This window comes from Mixophyes fleayi, chromosome 1, assembly GCF_038048845.1.
Source record: "Mixophyes fleayi isolate aMixFle1 chromosome 1, aMixFle1.hap1, whole genome shotgun sequence".
Classification (NCBI taxonomy): domain Eukaryota; kingdom Metazoa; phylum Chordata; class Amphibia; order Anura; family Limnodynastidae; genus Mixophyes; species Mixophyes fleayi.
Window position 1 is genome coordinate 232,745,836 of NC_134402.1, and position 23,968 is coordinate 232,769,803.

Genomic DNA, 23,968 nt, shown 5'->3' on the forward strand with positions numbered 1-23,968 from the left:
TATGGAAGGGACAAGCTCTTTAAATGTGGATCAAGAAGAAGGAACAAGTTGCACATTAACCACTGCAAATACACAACAGTAATGTAAACTAATTTAAATTCAGCATGTGCCTGAAAGGCAAACCTAAATAGGGAAATCAGGTTTGAATGTATTCCGTGGTCCAATCCAAATTTACATGCAAATGGGTCAGTCGTATTGTTTTATGCATGCAAGACCAACAGCGGTCTGTTTTTCTTTCTCCACATATCTAATTGCAAATTTCTTTTTACTTAAACACGTACCAGTTTTATTTTGTGGATGTAAAAACAGTACATGGGGCAAGATACAGAACTTTATTTTAATAGCTCTTCCAAATTGCTTTTATTACATCATACATATCCTCATGTTTCACACATACTGACCTAGGGTTTAACCATTTGATACCACTCCAGCTGGCAGGCTCTAGTAAGGTAATGCACAAGGATCTTAGAGGCACAACTTAATTTAAGTCACTTCAGGTATTGTCCTTTTTTTGACTTGCATAATTAAAATATTAGGGTAAGGATTACACCGGCAATCTGTACACTTACAGTGAAACCTGTCATCTATACATTGTCCAAGTAGCTGCCATATTTGTGGGTCAGAACCAATAATTATTGTGAAAGCAGCCTATAAATCCACAAGGAACTAGTGGCTTCATTAAGGAATAAAGTACAAAGTGTCTTGTGCTTTAATGACATCACTAGTTCTTAGTGATAGGTAAGTTCAGCCCACAATAAATGCTCCCAGTATCAACAACCGAGGAACTAGTAATGTCAATGAGGCATTCTGTACCTTATGGTTTAAAGAATTAATAATCTGCATTCAAGATTTTTGGTTAATCCCACAAAATGGCTAGCTCCACTATGTGTGGATGACGGGCACACTTAACATCAACCCTCAGACTAGTACGAACAAGCAGGGCCTTCACACATATTCAATTCAATATATTGCTAAATAGTTGTGAGTGTACACTTGCCATACAGAAAAATATTAATGTTGGCACCAGTGGTGGAAGTAGGGGTGTATATGGTAGTATGTCATAGCGCCACTTCTCCTCCTGTCTTCATTGTAATCCTTGCATACTTCATTCACTTACATTTTCCATACTACCACGTCTAAATTTCCACTTCAACCACTGTTTGGCTTTAAATGAAAGGATAACAATAATAACCAACACCACATTATAATGGTAATTACTTGATATGGACTCTATCATACTTACTTGGATATTAAATGTATGCAAACATATTTTTTGTTATAATTGAAGAGTAAGAGCTTTTGCAGGCTAGAACAAGTTGACGGAGACTGTAAAACCCACCCACAAAACTGGATGAAACATGTTCTTAAAACACAAAACCTAATTAATGGACATTCATGATTCAATATAGCGTATATGTTATATAAGGTTGTTGTTTTTTTGCATATTACCAGTAGGATAGCTACCTTCAAGCCCATGCTTTCTTATTCACTTTACGTGGCGTTTATAATTACTGTAGTCATGGAGTTCAAAGTTTCTTAGTTGACTTCCCTATAAAGTTACCATGATTCTTACACTGGAAAAATGCTGGAGCTAACGCAAGTGACTTGGCTGTTGGTGAAGGAAGACATTTAGCAGTGATTCTCTCCGCAAGACAGAAGTCCTATGATCCTCAAATGGTCAACTTTTACTCACTTCTGTCTAAGAGGCCTCTAGGTACTGGTGAAAGTAGAGACCAAACAAACTAGTGACAATCTGGCAGACAGAGACCCACCAAGTCAAAAAACTAAAGAGGCCACGGAAGAAAATAGAAGAAAACATGTCTCGTAAAGCACCAAACGCCCCTATTATATGTTCCACAGCAATCTGAACGTCCTCAGAGTCTTCCTCCTCTTCAGACGATATTGTGGGTGGTGCAGGAGAGGTATCTAAAACAGGTGAAATGCCAATGGCTTCTGGGTACAGACCCCATGAATAGTCACCTGGAAATAAATATATTAAGCATTTGTTATACTTAGAAATTATTGAATCTTCTTTTTTCCCCCCAAATGTTTAATGCTCATGTCTAACAGACACAATAGTGTGTTTGTTGAAATTGACAGAGTATATAAACACAAAACATCATGAATTGATTGTATTAATGTATTGGACACCAGGTGTGTGCAAAAGCCTGAGTTGTTATGGAGAAGAGCAGGAGGTTCCTAGGCTGCTCCAAGACCATTTTACTCTGTTGAAGGACAGCTGGTATATTGTGTGTATAGACTGCAAGCAAACTAAAAGCAGGAAGAAATACTGGGGGGGGGGTTTAAGTCTCTATCACTCACGGTCTGTGTGTGATGCGCATTATACAACATATTTTTGGCTGCTAGAGATTGTTTTGTAATGGCTTTCAGCAAAACATGGTAGTCAGTGGTCAGTTCTCTGTAACTGTTGAGATTTGGTGACAAGGAGGTCGTTGGAGGACTTATTTTGAGAGACATCATATAAAGTGTTGAACAAAAATATCTTGCCCTTTTATTAATTTCTGAATCTACAGTTGCAGAACCAATGTTTCTTTTAAACCTGCTAGAAAAACAACAATCTCTGCCCCTATATATTTGATTGTGTGATTACATAAAATGTTGAGTCACGTTGACAAGTCTACTTGTGTGATGATGCTTAAATTTTACCTACCCATGGATTTCAGTAAGAGGATGCAGTGAAGGGTAAGAATGATTGGTGCCAAATACTGCAGGGCTACCACAGTAAGGTAACAAAAGATTCGGGAAATCTGCACAAAAATAAATTAGATACAAAAAGGTGAATTAATAGATGGATCACATGTCAAAATTCAACAACAGAATGTGGTATTATTTGTGTAGTGACAACTTATTATTAAATTAATACTTACTAGCAATAGTCACTTACTTTACGCTGGATTTCCAACATGGATATGCGTCCAGCCTCCCTTTTCATTTGCTCCACCCATCGATCGGCCAGTCCGAGATATGCCTGCAAGTGGAAGCGGGTCAAGGAGAGACGGAGGAGACATAGAATCACGATGATCCACAGACGGAAGGTGTTGTAAGTAGAGTCAGACATACTGGAATGATAGATTGTTGTTGTTTTTTTAAGTACCATCTGAAATAAAACATGTATTATTCTAAATACAGGTATCGTTATGGTTACTATGATTGTTGCCCAGTATATAGCCAACTACAGCCCTGGGTGTAAAAGACTGCAGCATAAAGGGAACAAGTGAAACAAGTTGTGTGAGGCAGGATGGTTAGAAATGGATTGGTTGGAAGAGGGCAAGGTGAGAGGAGCCAGGATAGGTTTCTCTGAAAAGATGACCCTCTGAAAGGTTGAGAAAGATTAGTGATTTAGTGAGAGGTGAGGCAGATGCTTGCGGTAACAGGTCCTCTGGTAAGCGCACTAAGGGTGGAAGAATAGATATAGCAGAGGTTGTATATTTAGCTTGGGGCAGAATTGTGGATGGATTTTTAGGTTAAGAGATATTCTAAGTGGCAGAAGACAGAGCGAAGGCTAACAATTGTGCAGCAGCATCGGATGACTTTCTGGTAACATGAATGAGCTTAGCAGTAGCACTGATAATGGGTTTCAATGACACCTAACACCATATGAAACTTAGTTTCCATCTATACATATTTGACCATGAGCAACATTTAAACCATGCAAAATACAAACAGATACCATGAAGGTTTGGTTCATTGCTACTACTCACAGCTGTACAGACTCTTTACCCATTGGTGCTTTCAAGAGGAAGTCTCTGGTAATTGGCCGGATCCACAATGCCACCACAAAGACAGGTGGCAGAAAGCTGACATGGAGTAAAAACCTGCATAAAACAACATATCATGGGTGATGAGCTCTCTATATAAGAAAATAAAAATAAACAAACTAAGCCTTCAGTATTAGTAATAATTAATACTTCCCTACTACAAGCAGAGGTATGTACTTGGTTTTCTGGGAGATTATCTGAAATATAATCTCCCATATAATATCTGTATCCATCTCAAAGCATTCTTGTTCAGCAATTTTTTAATTTATATTTTGCCTGTAGTTTAGGAGTGTACTTACTTAAGTATTGGCTTGTCTGCCGCCATCTTAAGGGCATCCAGGTGTGTCTGAGCCAATCGCAAGCCAGGAAATGTCAGACAAGCACCAAGGAAGGAGCTGAGGGCAACCAGCGCAATTTTGAATCCAAGGTTAATAAAGGGAACCCTAAAAAAAAAAAAAACAACGGTGTTTAAGCTGCAGTATACAAATTAAATAGACAAAATATTTTCATACAACACTTAGACATTTATTTTGTTTGAGATACAAGAGTATAGCTTAAAATTAAAAAAAGAAAAATCAGGAAAAACTAATTGTGCTGCAAACTAGTAGAAGCCGAAGTTAGTGTAGATTTCTAACCCCTAGTGTCTGCATTTCTGTAAAACCAAAACAATAGAGATTGTGAGCCAAGAAGAGCCAAATAAAGTAACACAGACCCCACTGACACTAATAATCAATCCCTACAGCAAGTTTAACATATATGAAAATGACAGTCACATTTTTATTTGACATTGTCCAGGAGTGTGGATGATAATAAAATAACCCAACAGATTTGAATTTGTGAGCCACATTAGGTTGGGATTGGGAAGATTATTTGCATTTAGTGGCAGAGTAAAATACCTTTATATATATATGGGCCATGGTGGACGATGTATACATGAAGTTGCTGCTTTCCATATGTTTTGTTTACTGTATCAGAGTGGTTGACTACAATTTATCATAAATGTATTTCCAGTTCCAATTCTTGAAGGCAGGGACATAATTTTATAACACATAATAATAATTTAGTCTGAATGCTTAAACACATACATTCCGGGGTGGTTCTCCCACAACCATATCTGATAGACTTACGACAACTGCCAGCCTCGCTGCTTCATTAATAGTTCCAAATTGTGACAGATGCTGCTCAGACCTGCAATAAAGGTGGATGACCAATATAAACATCTACCATGATATTTACTGAACAAAACACAACAAATAGCCTGTCACAGAAACATACAGGTATGAATAGCCCATAGTTCAGAGAAAAATGAAAAAAAATTGTTGCACGCTAGGTACATTTATGGGTAAACATGTGCCTTTTTTACCTACATGATGATTACTTATGTGTTCACATTCTGGTGGTTACAGGGGCCACCAATTTTTGAAAGACACAAATAGGGACATTTCCAAAGGTCTAAGATAAGCATACAACTAATCGAAAAAAATAGAAACAGGCTTAACAGTCCTTATAATATGATCTATGACAACATTAATAGAGACATACAATTTTTAAAATAATTCTGACTTCACTACTTGTGTGAAGCTCAGGCTAGATCACCAAAGCTAGTCATCATGAGACCATGTTTCAATAAGGGAGTAAAATATGCATTTTCAAAATCACCTGGTTCCAGTCCAAATTCCAGGTACTCTTCCCTCACAACCATCACTATCATGGCAATGAGAAGGAAAAAGAAGGAAAAGGTCAGACAGACTGAACGTTCTCCTCCTTCCTCTGAACGGAAATAGTGCTGCATCATAGTAAAAAGGACTTTTCTGTAGGCTTCCATGTAAGGAAATTCTGATCTGAGAGATTCCACTATCCCACTTTATCATCTGCAAGCACTGCCTGTTCGGCTATTTAGACTATGAAACAGTTCCTCCCTAACCCCTGTATTTGTGCTGGAAGGATACATGGAAAAAATGACAGTCATCAGACACCAGAGAACCCCAATGTTGACTTCACTTTGGGCCTCCACAACACAGTAATATCCCTCTGTGAACAGGTAGATGAAGGTCGAGTATAGAGCAAAGTCTACAAACCACTGGTACTCCAGGAAATAGCGAAGCACTGAAAATAAATGATAGATATGGAAGTCAACATTGTACAAATTACTCCATATTTACTGTAAAATATGGCCTCAGACACTCTTGGGGCTAGATTTACTAAGCTGCCGGTTTGAAAAAGTGGGGATGTTGCCTATAGCAACCAATCAGATTCTAGCTGTCATTTTGTAGAATGAATTAAATATATGAAAGCTAGAATCTGATTGGTTGCTATAGGCAACATCCCCACTTTTTCAAACCCACAGCTTAGTAAATCTAGTCCTTGGCCTAAATGGAAAATAGCAGACAGTAGGTTCAACACATTAAAGCAATGTAACACTCCCATCAGCAGCGTGTACAACATGTATTACAAGGATTATCAGTCTACCACATATATAAGTTCAGTACCATTTCTAAAACATATGTATCAAAAACATCAACTATATCAGCTAAAATATAAAATATAGCATAACACAAATGGAAAAAAGTATGTACACAAAGCTTAGATATATAAAATGGTAGAAAATAAAAATAAATATGCCACTCAACACAACGCACATAAAAAGAAAATAAGAAATAGGTTTTGTTTTGCCTAAAACTATAATGTCTATATGCTTCTCAGTATATACCGATAAATAAATCAAGCATAAAAATAGCACCTTCATATTGCGTTATTTGTGTATATACCCCGATTACTTTACCAAGCTTATGAAACAAAGTCCTGTGTGGAGAGTCCTATAGTTTCTAAAAGTGGATCCAAAACGCCATCCCCTGGTATCGCCCACAAAGTTCCATTTCTGTGATGTAATCAGCTCTTTAAATGTCTTGTTTATATAAATGCTTTGTGATAGAATGATGCTCAGTGACTTGCATAAATAATCTGTAATGAGGCTGAAGGCTACCAAAAGCAGACATTTTTTCCTTGTCCACCTTCAGGGATTTATCATCGCTGCTGGATATTAATTTTTCTTATTTGGCTTTTTATGTATGACAGTTTTGAATAAATTTAATATGTTAAATTCAGGCTGAAAATGTCAGTGTTGCTATATGTATGGTTGACTAAACAATATTGAAGATCTTTTTGGTGTATGACAACTACTGGGTAATGTGAAAAAAATGTGTTTCTGTAATAGTGTTTAGGCTGCTGTAAGGAAAACCATCTTTACCAAGGGCATCCATAGTAGTAATTGGCTGTGCATCCAAATGCAGGTCTATATCTCTTGGGACAGTCAGGGGCTTCTCATCTGCCATTCCATTCATTCTCCTAAGAAAGAGAAAGACAATTCAACGAAATATCATTTACTTCAATAAAATGCCTATGCTGCAAATGTTATAGTGGAAAACCTGGCACAGAGTGATTATGCTCCAAATCTCTAATATTTTGTAATCTGGTAACTCATGGATTTTCTCGTATTTTTAGGACCTTCTGTCTTGGTCAGCTCCTTAGTGCTTCAGTGTCACTTATACACTTTTGGCTTGATTCATTAAGGTAAAAAAAAAAGAGCGCGTTTTCTCCTGGACAAAATCATGTTACAATGCAAGGGGAGCAAATTTGTTTTTTTTATTTTGCACACCAGTTAAATACTGGCTATTTTTTTTCATGTAGCACACCAATACTTGATAGTTTATTTGTACACTGAAATTTAAGGTTGATCTAGGACATGCCCTACCCCAAAATATAAATCTGTACCCATATTTTAAATTTACCTGTCCCTCCAATGCAACATGGTTTTGCCAAGGTGCAAAGTTACTATTTTTTTTGCTGTACTTTCCTTAATGAATCAGGCCCTTGGTGTTTATTAAATCTATCTCTTCTGCCTCGTTCTCCACTTACCCATGTTATGATCCCCTTTTCCATGACCTCTCACTGATAAAAACCTCTACGTGTATAATACAGAAGCTGTATCACTGTAAATAATATTCAAATTTCACTGCTTGCCCAAGCTCACATCTCAGGATTATTTTAAACTTCACCGCCTCCCTTAAAACTGCCTGTTGCCTTCAACTTCATGTCATGTATGCATCACGTCTTTATGTATGTGGCCTTCCAGTGAACAGACTGATTGCAGTGTGACCTACTGGGGATATTGTAGCCAGACTTACTCATCCTCCCACTCGTCAAACACCAGTCCTCTCTGGCAAACTATCATGACTGTCTACAATGCACAGAATAGAATTCAAAATTGTATTCTTGGCCTACAAAGCCCCAGCTATAATTCCTTATATCACCTCCCTTTACCTAAAGCCAAGAACACAAGCTGGAATACTTTCACTTCTTCAAAGTCATAAGAAAGAAAACTCCCTGGACCTCAGTTCTGAATCGCACTGGATGCACAAGCTAAATAACTTTGGTTTTGCACCAGACACCCCAAAAGTATAGGACGAGAGACATTCTGCACAAGCTCAGAGTTGGTGCAAAATGTAACTATTTTTTTATTTTTTTTTAGTAAAAATAGCTATGTGCCAGTCTACAAACCAAGCAACATCACCAAGAATGCTCCCTCTCAAATGCGCTCATTTTAATAATCTCACTCTGCAAAATAAAATAATGTTCCTGGACTGCTCAGCTAAAGTAGATACACTGCTGTGCCTAATCCATACTTTCAAAGAATCAACCTCTCTCAACTCCCCCGCACTGGAGGAGTGGCTTGGAGTGAGAGGCCAACATTACATTTGATGTATGCTGTACCTAACTGGGTTTGCAAGATGGAAAGGACAACGATAATGTAAGGCTGAGATACGCCTGCATACTTTATCTCTGGTTCGTGTTCATTTTTTACATTTGTCAAATAAAGAATCAAAGTGATTTTACACCATGGCAGTGCCCTCTTGCCTTATCAATTTAGTTTTGTTTGTTCCCATAGGATTGGGTAATGTGAAGGGGAGGATGTAGAGTAAAGTTTCTACTTGGTGTTGCAAAGAACCAATGTTTAGAGACAGGATTAAACATCTGACACTGACAGTTGGAGTTGTTTTATTTCGGGATGGATAAAGCTCGCTTTTGCTACAATAGTGGAGTAAATAACTTTTAATATATGGGCATTTGAAGTGGAAAACATGGTTTAATTTTCTTTTGTACAAAATCACTTTAATTATTCCTCCCCTAGCTTTCACAAAGTTAACTCAATCCATAAAATTAATCTAATTTTATTCTGCAGGGATACCAAACAAGTGTAAATTATCCTCCATGCCCAACAACTATTAAGACTGTGCTGGAAATGATCCATACCGAGATCAACTCTCTCTTGCAGAAAACACAGTTAATGATGTACAGTGGTACCAAATTTATGCATCTAGACATAGTTTCTATGATTGCAAAGTCCTGCTGTGCGCTTTTACAGGTACTACAGTGCCTGTAAAGATACATTGGTGCAGAGTGACTTCATGACTGTTCCGCAGGCATTCCCTGGCATTTTCCCCTTATAACACCTCCTGTAAATCATCTCGGTATTAACCCAATGAACACAGTTGGTCTAACCAGCATACATTGAGGTCTACGCCTCCTCTACTCCACAAGAAGCCGACTCTAATTGATGAACAAGAGATTTGAGGAATAATTTATTCTATTAAAACTTTTTTTTGTCATATTTTTCTTCTTTTTTTAATTCTTTTGGTAAAACGGACAGGGGTTGTAAGGGAATAACTTATCTATTTTAGTGGGACCACTGAGCTTGTCCCAAACTAGTTAATTACCCCAGCACACACGGCTGAAGTGGGTCAGGAAGAGCTCCAGCATAGTGTTGATAGTCTCGCAGGCAGGTTTTCAATATAGCACAGATGCCCTATGTTTGTGTTTTCAATATTATAAAAGGTGCGAATCATTATTGATGTTCACTGACCCCCGTGTTCTGATTTTGGTATTGGATCTTTATTTTTTAGAAAAATTGCTAAAATATGCCGAAATCACATAATTTTGCTCTGTTTTTGTTTTTACATTATTATTAACCTCAATAACACGAATTTCAAGTCATTTGCAGCCAATTTGGACCACCTCACAGGTCACAAAATTATTTTCGTATACTTTCGGACAAAGACTGCAGCGACCTGGCTGGATGCTAACCCGACAGAGCAATGACTCAAACACACGACAGCTCATAGCACATCTAGGAAACATTGTCACACAACTTACGTAGACACAGGAATGGATATTACAACTGGAGTGGCATTAGATCTGCTTCGGACAGACTGTGACACGGAACATGTGGGCAGCATGGCATCTGTCATGTTGGAATACGCTGCAGTGAGCTGAGATTTAAGCCAATATATAGATGCAGTTGAGGAGACTGTACTTAAGTTAAAACGTGACCCACTGGATGAGATTCCAGATTTAAGAGAGATACACTGTGATTCAGAAGATTAATACAGAGGAGGCCCTGAGGCAGGACAATAAATATGTCCAGTTTAAAGAACAGCTAAGAGACCTGAGAAAACAAATGGCTGCGTCACCGGCCTCTGCAGACTAAGCTTTGGAAGATGAAGATGAGGAGATCGCCGTCACTCTGAGCACATGGCCAGTACAGTGAAAATGAGAATGGCTCATGAAATCAGTTATGGTTTATTTGATCGTTCCACCCGTTCCTTGAATAACTGTTGTAATTCTACAGCTAATACATGATGACGAGCACTAATTTTGGTCAATTCTTTTACAGTAGACAAGACCAGGGGGTAAATGTATGAAAGTCCGATTTGTTCAACTCGCCGGATATCGGCGACTTTGCAGCTAAAATTTAAAGCGGCGATGGCTTGTAAAGACTTTTAAAGGCAAACTTGCCTTTACAAGCCATCGCCGCTTTAAATTTTAGCTGCAAAGTCGCCGATTTCCGGCGAGTTGAAAAAAATTGCAGCATAATACATTTACCCCCAGATGTCAAAATATAATGCGGAGTTATCTGCATCATCAATGGGTGTCTTTGATTTTTGCTAAGCACACAACAGTATATAGCACATGTAAGTAACATTGGCACACAGCGGTAGCTAAAAGGAAAAGTGGTGCAAGATGGAATTGTCCTTTGAGTGCCACTTTTGTGGCTGATGTGCTTGGTTTGTTTGGGCCCCCACAAAACAAGCTAACAATGGGCTTAAGGCACCTAAGGTAACAGTGCTGTTAATGAACTCTACTGTGGCAAGATGTTGCTGTCATCATCCTCAGCCTCATCCTCATCAGTGTGTACATCATCCTCACACATTATTAATTCATCACCGCTGGAATTCGCCATTACAGAAGTCTCTGTATTTTGATATAATTGGCAGGAAAGACCTTCCTCGTGGAAATTGTAGTTCATTTTTATGAACATCATCTTTTCCACATTTTGAGGAAGTAGCCTCCTATGCCGATCGCTGACAAGGTTCCCGGCTGTGCTGAAAACTCTTTCTGAGTACACACTGGAGGGTGGATAGCTTAGGCAGTGTAAAGCAAGGTTGGTACATGGGTCTCCAAATTCCCTTTTTTTCCTCTCAGTATGTAAACAGATACATCAGACAGTCCATTTCTATGCTGTCGTTAAAATCACCCTCCACCATCCTTTTTATTTTGGTTAGTAGGATCAGGTGGAGTTACAGCAGAGGTGTCACGTTTTTTGGTCAAACCTTTTAGACCAGACCACTTGTCAAAATGTTGTGATGAGTCATCTGCATCATCCCTGGGTCCCTTGGGAAAGCTAAGTTTTTTCCTAGCAGCAGTTGAGTGAGAAACCAAAGGAGGAGACGCTGTCCTGTCACTTAACACTTGAGCTGTCAGCTTGCTGACCAGGAGATCCTTGCATCTCTTGAGATCTGGGTTAGTTGGAAACCAAGATAAGACAAAACCTAGGATCAAGCACAGTTGCCAAAATGTAGTGATCCGATTTCAAGATTTTGATAACTCTTGGATCCTTGCGAAGCGAATAAAGTACTTGATCTACAAGTCCGACATACTTAGCATAATTGCTTTGTTTAATCTCCTCCTTCAGTTTCTAAAGCTGCTTTTTCCAAAAGTCTAATTAAGGGAATCACTTGACTCAAGCTAGCAGTGTATTAACTCACTACACAGGCGACGACTTCGAATGGTTTCAGCACCTTGCACAACACGGAAAGTATTCTCCACTGAGTAAAATACATCCCCCCTTCTTTCCCAATATCATGGCTTGTGGAGAAAGCGTCGATGACTTTTCGCTGTTCCTCCATCCAGAAGCATATACAGGGTGGATTTCCACCTTGTCACCACCTCTTGCTTCAGTTGGTGGCAGGGCAAATTATATTGCTCTTGTAGCTGCTGCAATCTCCTACATGCTGTTGCCGAATGCCAGAAATGTCCAGATATTTTCCGGGCCACAGACAGCATCTCCTGCACATCCCTGTCATTTTTTTAAAAAAAGCTCTGCACCACCAAGTTTACTGTGTGAGCAAAACAGGAATGTGATGGAATTCACCCAGCTGTAATGCTCTCACAATATTGGTGGCGTTATCAGGAATGACATATCCTGAGGAGAGTCCAAGCGGGATAAGCCATGTTGCAATGACATCCCTTAGTTTTTGTAACAGATTGTCAGCTGTATGCCCCTTAGTGAAGACGGTGACACACCGAGTAGCCTGCCACTGAAAAATGACGTTCATGTGTACATGCTGCTGCTGTTCCTGTTGGTGAAGGTGAATCACGAACCCAGTGGGCTATCACAGTCGTATAATCTTTAGTTTGCCCATTTTCCGCTTGTCCACATATCTGTCATTCAATGTACAGTGGGTAGAATGGCATTTTGTAGCCCAATAATTACGTTTTTTACGAACCTTCTGGTAGAGGTGAGAAATAGCTTTTCTAGTAAAATGGTGTCGCAATGGAATTTGGTAACGGGGACACAAGACCTCAAGTAACTGTCTAAAACCAGCTGCATTAATAGTGGATATTGGATGCAGATCTAATATTAGCATAGTCGTCTGTGATCCGCTTTGGGACTGGGCGACAGCTTTCATACTTGCTTCCTCTTCCAAAGAATTGTTTAACAGTCAATTGTTGTAAACTTCTGGGATGAAGATCCACCCCCAGCAGCAGCAGTGGGACGAACGCTCAAGAATTGTTCTGAGGAATCCAGGATAGTGGATGAGTCATCTAGCCTTAGCAACTTGGATGCAGGACTAACTCCGATTGCTACTGAGGATATTGATGAGGAAGGTGTTGTGGATATAGATTGCAGGTGTCGGGATCTAGCTGAGAGAAGGGACCTAGCTGATGATGGACTGCTTGTTGTTATTTTTTTTAGCATAAGTTTCCGATTTTCCCTACAGCTTGTCATAAACTCGCTTCAAATGTCGTAACATGGATGAGGTTCCTAGATGGTTAAGGTCCCTACCTCTACTGACTGTGGCTTTACAAACGCTACAAATGGCTAGACAACTTATCAGGATTTGGGTAGAAGTAATACCACACATAAGAGGTGGATTTTTTGGTCTTATGCCCAGGCATGACAATGGCCTTCTTCTTATCACATGCCAGAACTGCTTCCACTGGTGCAGGACTTATGCAAACAACATCATCCTCATCAACCAGCCTCATTTGCGCCCTCATCAGCTACACAAATATCCCCTTCATCCTGTTGCAATTCCAAAGTGGCATGCTCAATTTGTGCATCACCGGCTGCACTTGGGCTATTCATGCACACATCTGCAGAAATGCTGAAAGGGGTCTTCTTTATGGGTACACTATCAGAAAGGTCAGGCTTACACATACAACTCGTGGCTAGATTCTCTTCAGGGATTTGTGTCATTTCTAAATCTAAACATACATTTTCCTCTAATGCCTTACTGTTTTCTTCCTGCTCGACTTTTACACATAAAAGTATTTGGACACCACTTTTGGAGTTAGAATGACAAGGCCTTGCTTGGTCATGACTGACATTACAAGAAGATGCCTCAGTGACAGTTGCAGAACTAGCACTCATAGAGAAAGGCGAAGGCCTCATTCTTTCCTTGCCACTGCGTGTGTAGAATGGCATGTTGGCAATTTTATTTTTTTCTGCAGATAACTTTGCCTGGATTACAGGTTGTTTTTTTTTCTTTACCAAGGTAAAAGGTGTTTTTTTACATTTTTGTTTCCCTGACTGGCTTCACATATTAAGCTGCCAGAAATGCACAATGCCCAATATATCTATAATATAAATGTCTAGTGGCGTGTGTTAGTCTGTCTGTGTGTGGAAAAAAAAACCAAGCTGCAGCGCCACCTGCTGGGCAGAGTTATACACTGACCTATATATTTCTTGAAGGAGAAGTGACAGTTGGGAGTGGTTGGTGGTTGCCGGGGGTGACAGTGGGGAGTTTTTAACACCTTAAGTAGCTTGATTTGACTAGAATGCATGAGTATCATGCACGGGTTAACTGACCTACTAAATTCTTAGTGTGTGTGGAAAAAAACCCTCAAAAAGGGCTGAAATTTGGTATACTGACATTATTGACGAGTTGAGGGGTCAAACTCATTTTCGTGAGGTAATTTTACCTCATGAACACACATGTACAGTGGCGGATCCAGGGGGGTGCGATCGGGGCAATCGCCCCCCCCCAGCAGGGGTTTACTACCGACGGCTGCACAGTATGTGCAGGTCCGTTTGGCAGTGACAGTATGTTGCCCGGCTGCTCTGATTGTGTTTTAAACACAATCAGAGCAGCCGGGCAGCACACTGTCCCTGCCGAGCGGACCTGCACATACTGTGCAGCCCCCGGCAGCCTCAGAAGTCGGAAAGGGGGCGGGGCCTAAATCGCCCCGCCCTAACATCCCCCCGGGGAACAAACATTTTCTAGATCCGCCCCTGCATGTGTAGCGGCGTGTTAGTGTGTGTGTGTGTCTGTGGAAAAAACTATTTTCTCAGAAAGGGCTCATCCGAATGACCTGAAATTTGGTATACTGACATTATTTGACAAAAAAATGCATGAGTATCATGCACGGGTTAACTTGTATATTATATATATATATATATATATATATATATATATATATATCTTATAGTCAGCACCAGTTCCTGACAGTCTTACCTCTCTCTCTTGGCTTTGGGCTTCTGCTTCCCAGCAAGTAATCTCAGCTCATCTTCCGTTGGATGTTTGTATCGGTACAAACTACACAAATGAAACAAAATAAACAATTAGGTGATATGAAGAGTGGTGGCATGAAAGGGGCACGATCACTAAAATGAATGGAAAAAAAAATCATGCCTTTAACAGTTTAACGCAGCGCTAAATATTGCTTTTCTATATCTGCAGAACTGTTTGAATACAGATCTGCTTATTCATATAAGCTCTGCATAGGTCTTTACATATGAGTGTCTGTTATTGTGCAGTTTCAATAAAAATAGCAAAATAAACAAAAATATTTACAGCATGGTGGTGAGAGTTACTCTAAACACAGTAAGTAAGCACAGAATCTAGGGCACAGATGCACTGGGTAACTGAATGTGCATTTGTCCCAGTACTGCCTTAAACTTAATTGACTAATTAGACATTAAAATAAGTCACGTGAACACAATTCAGGAGCTGAATAAATACCTTACTAATCTCTCAGGATGTTGTGCCTACTATCAACTACCATGGGCACCTCTAAGCAGCTGACTGCTAGAAAAATCAATTAGAAATGGATGTTAAATAGAATTATTGAAGCCAAAGCAAAAACTGGAAGACCCAGAAAAATCTCTGATAAAACTGGCAAATGACCTACAGAAAGGTTTAGCCAACACCCAATAAATGGTGCACAATATGGTGTCGCGTACACAATGGTTATCAGCATGAAATAGTTGCATGCCTCAAAAAATTTTTAAAATCTCAAATTGGGACAGTGGAGGGGGCATGGCTGCGCTGCACAGCACTGGGTCTCCCCCTACCCTCAGTGGGACAATTGGGAGGTATAGATTTGTCAGAAGGACAATATCACAAATATGCTAAACAAAACTTGGATAAGCCAGAAACATTTTACACCAAAGTGCTGCAGACTGATAAATCAAAAAAATGTAACTTTTTGATCATAGCCACAAAAGATGTGTTTGGAGAACCATATAAAAATGACTTTGCCAGTCATTAAGGACAGGTTGGATGCTTTATGGTTGTGTTGCAGCCAGTGACACAGGAAACACTATCTGGGTTGAAGGAAGAATAGATTCAGCTAAATAGCAGCAAACCCAAGAAGGTAATGTCCCACAGTCAGTGAAAAAATTGACGCTTAGCAAAACAAAAATCCAAAACATGCCTAAATATTAACCATGATGTAGTACAGAAACAAAATATAATGGTTTATAATATATAAATATTTTTCAGCTAGAAGAGCTTTGCAGAATTGTGTGGGGGGAAAAAAATTCCTTAAGCAAGAATAACTGGCCACAAGAAACGTGTGGAAGCTGTGATATCTGCCAAATGAGGGATACTAAGTGTGACTTATAGGGGTGTCCAAACTTTTCCACATGTCACATTCACTTTTTTTTCAATATATTTAATTCAGTAATTAATTTGTATCTGTGTAATAAAATGTACAAAAAATAATTGATGTGCCTTACAGAAGTTGTGCTTTTTTTTTTTTTTTTTTACTTAGAGAATTAGTGAAACATGTAATATGACCAGGGGTGCACAAACCTGTATGATAAACAAGGCTCTTATTGAACTCTTGTTTTTTATAGAGAGACCAAAGGGTGACAAAGTCCAAAGAGCCCAAGTGCTGGCCAGCACTGAGTATAGAGTTTGTAGAAGGTTCATACTACCTGTTTTTTTGTGGGGGTTGTTTTGTTTGTTTGTTTGGGGGAGAAGGGGGGGATTTATTGACAGCATTAGTCCTATCCCAATAAGAAGACCAGTGGTTTTCTTACTAACAGGACTAGCACTGCTAATAAGAGTAATTAAAAAAATAAAAAAGTTACAAATAGGCAGCGTTCTATAACCCAGTGTTTCTCAAACCCAGTCCTCAGGACCCCTAACAGTGCAGTTTTCCAGATCACAAGTGAAATAATTATACCACCTGTGGATCTGTTACAATGTATCAGTGAGTAATGACTACACCTGTGCTCCAGCAGAAAGATAAGGAAAACCCACCCTGTTAGGGGTCCCGAGGACCAGGTTTAAGAAATACTGCCTATAAGCAACCCCAGAGTTAGACAGCTGATGAGAAACTACATGGTCCTGCTTCCAGGTATTGTGCATTCAATCACTGGCTGTCTAACACACTACAGAAGTGCTACTAGCAAAATTTACAAGAACTAAGAAAAAACCCTATATAAATCGCTATAGTAAAATATTATGTAAATATAATAAAAACCTAGTGTTGACAGCTGTATAAATAGAGGTTTGCCACTCCTCTACACAAGAGTATAAGCAATATAAAAAACAAAACAAAACACAGCACTTATTATAAATAAATGTACAATAAATAGGTTAAATGAAGGTGTCCCTATACAAATTAGGTTTAACATCAGTCTCCCTACGTTAAATATACATTAAAGGGACAATATACCGAGGCATTCCACATTTTAAAAACAATACATGATCTTGTGGTGGAGTAAACAGTGGTACTTCAATATTTGAGGGAAGTTTCTTTCAATAATTATTGCAATATTCCATGATGACTTGTACACTAGGGGCTCTGTACCACTGAAGTCCATAGACAATAAGGTTACATTTAGCTGCAGAATTTGCATGAAATCATAGCGACCAGACACTTGATTTCCTAGTATCTTCTCATTAAATTACATTTGCACTATGAAAGACAAAGGGACACTAGCCCTCAATCTTTTTTTGTGTTATGAACAATTAAGTAACGTGAACATACAGACTATTTTATATTAGATCTTTGAATAAAAACAGTTCATGGAATACAGAATGGGTTATTTAATATACTGCAGTAAATGCAAACTTTGCCCTAAACTATAGCAATCTATCAGTATTATTTGGTGTGTCCTTTTCACTATATTCATTTAATGAAATACACTGTATTGATCCCCAAATAAACTTACCTGCCACTGCATAGTAGCCAGCGTGCAAGGGAGTAGTGGGGGGACACTCTCTGCATAATACTGGCCGCCAGCAAGCTGACCACCATCTGTATCCCCATCACAGCCTATACAGCATGAAAAATAAATGTAGACATTATTTGTGGTCAAGAATAAAAATATTAACATGTCTTTACATTACAGTCTAATCATGTGAAACTGGAGTTTTTTTGGTGACATACATCTTAATTTGTTGACATTGGCCATCTATAAGATTGACTGTGGCCCAATTATGGTATACTACTCTATTTAATCTGTCTAGTACCTAGGTTCCCGAACTGTGCGCCGTGGCTCCCAGGGGTGCCGTGGACAGGAAGAAGAAAAAAATATATATATAAAAAAAAAAACGAAAAAAAAAAAAAAAACTTACCAATCCTACGGAGCCTGGGACCCAGCATCCTCCTCCCTTCTCACTGAATGCCGGGTATGACGTCATCACGCCCGACATATTCAGTGAGAAGCGGCAGGAGAGAGGATGCTGGGTCCCGGCACCGCAGGATTGGTAAGTTTTTCTTTTTTTTTTTCTTCTAGCTGTCCACGGAGGGATACAGAGGGGGTACAGCACGGATGCAGAAGGGGTACAGCGCGGATGCAGAGGGGGTACAGCGCGGATGCAGAGGGGGTACAGCGCGGATGCAGAGGGGGCACAGCGAGGGGGCAGAGCACAGATGCAGAGGGGGGACAGAGTGCAGACGCAGAGGGGGGACAGCGAGGGGACAGAGCGCAGACGGGGAACAGTGAGGGGGCAGAGCGCAGATGCAGAGGGGGAACAGTGAGGGGGCAGAGCGCAGACGCAGAGGGGGCAGACGCAGAGGGTGCAGATGCAGAGGGGGCAGAGCGCAGACGCAGAGGGGGCAGAGAGTGTGCGGATGCAGGGGGCACAGAGCGTGTTAGCTGTAAATTATTCTTTGACAGAAATATAATTGAAAAAAAAAAATTTTATATACAAATATTCTTTTCCCTTGGATTTATGTTATTATTTTTGCATACAACTAAATAAGTATTTCTGTCCTGACCTAAATACTTATTGCGTTTTTTTGACTACTTATAAAACGGGACTGCTCGGTAATTATTTTGGAGGGGTGCCGCGAAGTGCAAAAGTTTGGGAACCACTGGTCTAGTACATTATGAGAGGGGGGTACGGAATCTTTTATTAATGATCCAGCCACTCAGTAAAGAGCGTAAGAAAAAGGTGTACCCAATATGCAAATGAAAGAACTTGAGAAATGTACTGCATATAGCTCTATACTTACTCCCAGTCCTCTTTAACATTAGTTTAGCTGTTTTGATAAGATTTTCTAATGCTTTTAATAAAACATGGGAATTTAGCATGCAAAAAAATGTCACTAGTCTAAATTATTTTTGTCCTCTTCCTATTTATGCTAATGTTAGAGTGTACGCGCAATACATTAACATAGGTATGTGGGAGGTTTGCCAGCCACAGGCCAACAGGCTGGCTGTGTAACATAACATGTTAGTTAATAATCTTAATGCAACTTCTTGATTCTCCACAATGGTAATGTGTGATGCAAGTCCACTTGTGAGACCCCTTCAAAATATCTCATTGACCACCATTGCTCTAGAGATCTGCAGTGTTCCAACTACCCCATATCCATAATCAAAATAAATATTTCACAGAGCACCCCAATACAATCCCAGCAGCCCTACCATATCAAATAGGATTACCACTAATCTATAGATAACACTAATATTGTATTACCCCATATCCATGGAGAACCCTTTTGGCTAAGATCAAAAGTAGTACCTGTCTGAGTAAGGGGTTTGGAGTGGCCATGGGAAAGCTTAGTCTGATGCCAGGAGGCCGGAGTTGACTTGAAAGCTTGAAGTGCCTGTGCCTCTTGGGGACAGTGCCCGGAGGTGACCTGACAATGCACTGGTGGTGGCGAACCATTATCACTGCACAGATTAGGGCACTAGCACAATGCACCGAAGTAACCCTGTCCCACCTTTTATTTCTTGGTCCTGGTCTTTTAGCTGAACCAGACAAATATTATAGCCTCCATGAGGCTGGGGCCAACAGGCACTTTTTATTTCTTCAAACACTAGCATTTAAGGCACCAAGAACTTTTTTTGCACAAATTTCAGTTGATTTTTTGCTGCACGTTTTGGATTTGGGCGAGATCCTTATGGGAAACCCTCTCCCTAAGTTGTCAGAGGCACCTCTTCTCATGGGGGGAACTAAAGAATCAGTCCCCTGAGGAAAGCTTTGGCTGACCTCAGGCTAAGGGGACTGCCCGAGCCATGCGGTGGAGGTAGTCCCAAAGACCTTTGTCCCTTAAGGGGACTTTTGGCTCTGGGGATCACGGATGTAAAGGGGCCCCCCCTAGTTTTGGCGAAGGGGGTCTGAAGACCCTTATCTCCTTAAGGGGCCTTTGGGCTCCAGGGTATGGGGAAGAATGGGGCCCTTTCCCTTTTCGGGGTTATTTGGAGCACCGCACCTTGGGCTTCAATACAAAAGAAAAAAACAGAAGAAAATATCCAAAATTAAAACTTACCGTGTCCCCTTACTTCCTGAGCATATTAAGTCCTTACTGCAAATAATTTCAGAAGCCAAGTCCACCTGTTCCTCCCCCCTGCTGCCTTACAAAAGCACTATATATTGTACCAGCTGCCTTCACCAGTCACCATGGAGGTCACGCCACACGTGAATAAAACTAAAGTTGACCATAGCACTACTAACTTAGTGGTAGTTATGAGATTGCCATAGTTAATTCTTATTGATAAAACAGCCATTGACTTTAGGATGCTAAAACTTTTTATGACAGAATTACACTGCAATCAGCACTAGATAAAAAAACATTCTACTACACGACTACTTTTAAACATAATAATTGTGACTTTCTGTATTTGTTTTCACCATAAGATTCACTATAAATATAATATGGAAATAAAGATTCTCACTTCTTGCATTTTATCATGTCATTAAAAAGTGCTTATGCCAATGACAAAATTTCGGACTGTTAAACTGCTAATTTCATCCTTACTACTTCCCTTTATTCATTCAATACACGTGAGAAAGAATGGTCTTTTACAACACGTAACAGCATAAAATTGGATTCTGCCTCACCTTTAAATCCATACCCCATTTCAGAGAAGCAACTGTATTCATGGGAATTTGGCTCATATTTATTGTCGTTAATGTTCTTTCTTTACACTAGCGTTTTAAATGTTAGTTCAACCCATGTAACAGGGTTTGAATATGAAAACCATTGTTATCAGGTAACCTCTAACAAACTTGTGTTTCTGGCTGTTGTTTTTACAAACACTGCTTGCTCCATTCACTTGCTTTTACCAGAAGTGAACGCACTAGAGAAGCCACCGAACTCAAGTAAAATTGCAAAACAAAAAACCATCAGTGGGTGTGAGGCATTAAGTGGGGAAAACTGTAGTAAAATTAATTACTTTGACAGGTAAGCAATTACACCAGCACTCATGAGTACAAACTGGACACAAACTTGGGAGCTATTTGCAATAGTAAGCAATTAGTCATTTGCTTTCATTGTATAACTTTCTTTAGACAGGTGAAAGCTAATGGTTTATAGAGATTTAGTGCACATATGTACCTTTAAACAGTATTGTCACAGATTAGAGTCATTTAATTTCAAGGGACAATTTCAGATCTATCACACCACATGCACACACTGCACTGCACCCCTATGTAGGGCCTGAACTAAGCAGATTACCTTCATTCATTTCAACTATCTATATAAACTCTAAACAATAGATCTTAATATGTTTAGACATCAGGATAATAATACATACTAATACATGTATACAGAGTAATAGTGAGTAGTTAGGTCTTTAAAACAAAAGATAACATTTTAGGGATAAAGGCTTAACACTTTGCAGGGATGGTCCCTGCAAGTTAGTAACTTGTAACTATGTAACTTAGTAAGTTGGCACTATGTCACAGATAATAGACTGACTTCTGAAAACTAAGTTTATACTCCCACGTTGTAAATAATTGTATTGTGATTACATCCTGCATCTATAACTCCTAACACCACACATGGGAATCCATGCGACACGTAAGGTTTGTAGACACTTCCAAAAGTTAACTCATTCTAAAGTACCAATCAACATAAAAAAGCACAAAAGTTAACATTAAATAATAGTTATATCTGTTGATTTTACTGCACTGTAGTTAAAGGTTATCTCACCATCCTGACGTCTGTGCTGTAGTCGTGCTTGTACAGGTAATTTACATCTCTCCAGCCATGTGATGATAGAACAGCTGCAGGAAGGGCATCGCGCTGTCCCTTTAAGGAAGTCAATGATAGTTCTAGCTCCTAATCCAATCAGGAGACGACTCTGCTATGACTGTAAGACAATCCACCAATGGCATGCTGGAAATCGGCATGGGTAGGCGGATACTTTGTTATTTATATTTTCTCAATGTATCCGGGTAGAATGGGGGTCAAGTGGTGCATGCTGGGAGTTGCAGGCTTAGGTGGACGATGAGGTGGAGGCAGTAAGTTACTGTGATAGGTAGAGCTTAGCAGTCAGAGATAGATACCGTGAGACACTTGCTGGAATATATTTGGACACTAATGTTGAGACATTTACTACTAATATGCTATCTCATACCTGTAAGAATTTAAATTGTCAAAAAGGGACACTCTGTAAAGGAAAATAATATAAGTCCACAGACTTTTAGATGTGCATTTTAATAAAATATAACTTTTATGGAGCAGATTCAATTCAGCATAAGGTGCCGCTATACATCACCATGATGTGCATATTGCTGGCTGTTATGGTAATCTCTGCTCATTTTTCTGCACAACTCTATGGGATGCAAAAAGAAACTTAGCAGAGATTTCTGTAAAAAATCAGGCGCGATGTGTCTCCTCAGACTGTTGCCCCCATGTAGTTACAAGCACCACAAAGCAGTAAAACATGCTAAAGATTATTCCATAATGGACAGTCCTGAGGAAGAAGAGGAGAACTGAATTCTTCCTGTCCGGCTGTTTTTCAATAAAGCTTCCCCCCAATTTCCCCATTGGCAGGGGAGTTACAGGCCCTGTTTGAAGTTTTGTTGAATGTCCTGCCTTATTTCTGCACCCTTCCTTTTATATGTTTATTTCTATCATTACAGCTTTGGGACTCTCTTAACCCCTTCCCCTATTTCCCTCTCACATCCTTTGCTTTTTGGAACAGTTATCTTGTGTAAGTGATACATGAATAGTGCAGTACTTTATGTATAGTGTAGGATGTCATATGTCTTGTATTGTACTATAAAGTATGTCTAATTTATGGTTCATGGCGTACTGTATTTTTTATCTGCACTGCCACACATTACACTTGAATGTTTTTTTCTGATTTTTGCATCTTTATGAAAAATAAAGGGGGCAGAGTGTCTGGATGCAGAGGGGGCATTTTTGCATACAACTAAATAAGTATTTCTGTCCTGACCTAAATACTTATTACAATTTTTTTACCCAACTACTTCTAAAACAGGACTGCTCAGTAATTATTTCAGAGGGGTGCCTTGAAAAAATTATGGAGACTCTAAGGGTGCCGCGACCTGCAAAAGTTTGGGAACCACTGCTTTATGGACAAAAGTATTCAGACATTTGACCATTACACCAACAGGGACTGTAATGACATTGTATTCAAATACATATACTTTAATATGGAGTTGGTCCCCCTTTTGCAGCGATAACAGCTTCCGCTCTTCTTGTAAGACTTTCCACAAGATGGTGGAGTGTTTCTGTGGAAATTTGTGCCCATTCATTCTGTAGAGCATTTATGAGGTCAGGTACTGATGTTGGACGAGAAGGCCTGGCTCGCAATCTCCGTTCCAGTTTATTCCAAAGGTGTTCGATGAGGTTGAAGTCAGGGCTCTGCGCAGGACAGTCACGTTCTTCCACACCAAACTACTTAAACCATGTCTTTGTAGTCCTTGCTGTGTGGACTGGGGCACAATCATGTTGAAATAGAAAAGGGCCTTCCCCAAACTTGCCAGAAAGTTGGAAGCATAGCATTGTCCAAAATGACTTCATATGATGAAGCATTAAGCTTGCCCTTCACTGCACTGGAGATAAGGGGCTTAGCCCAAACTCTGTAAAACAGCCCCACACCATTATACCTCCTCCACCAAACTTCC

At 39.6% G+C, this 23,968-nt stretch overlaps 1 protein-coding gene across 1 annotated transcript; it reads right to left on the reverse strand.

The window, feature by feature from the left end:
* Nucleotides 1–318: 318 nt before the first annotated feature.
* On the reverse strand, nucleotides 319–22,123 carry TMEM161A (transmembrane protein 161A). The gene is made up of 12 exons (XM_075207564.1): nucleotides 22,023–22,123; nucleotides 17,806–17,909; nucleotides 14,855–14,935; nucleotides 7,027–7,124; nucleotides 5,729–5,885; nucleotides 5,439–5,590; nucleotides 4,907–4,967; nucleotides 4,079–4,222; nucleotides 3,723–3,836; nucleotides 2,906–3,080; nucleotides 2,672–2,768; nucleotides 319–1,980 (listed from the first exon to the last, which is right to left on the reverse strand). Exons 1-12 carry the CDS (start codon nucleotides 22,023–22,025, stop codon nucleotides 1,700–1,702), a joined length of 1,467 nt encoding a protein of 488 aa, XP_075063665.1. The 5' UTR covers nucleotides 22,026–22,123; the 3' UTR covers nucleotides 319–1,699.
* Between the last annotated feature and the right edge of the window lie 1,845 nt (nucleotides 22,124–23,968).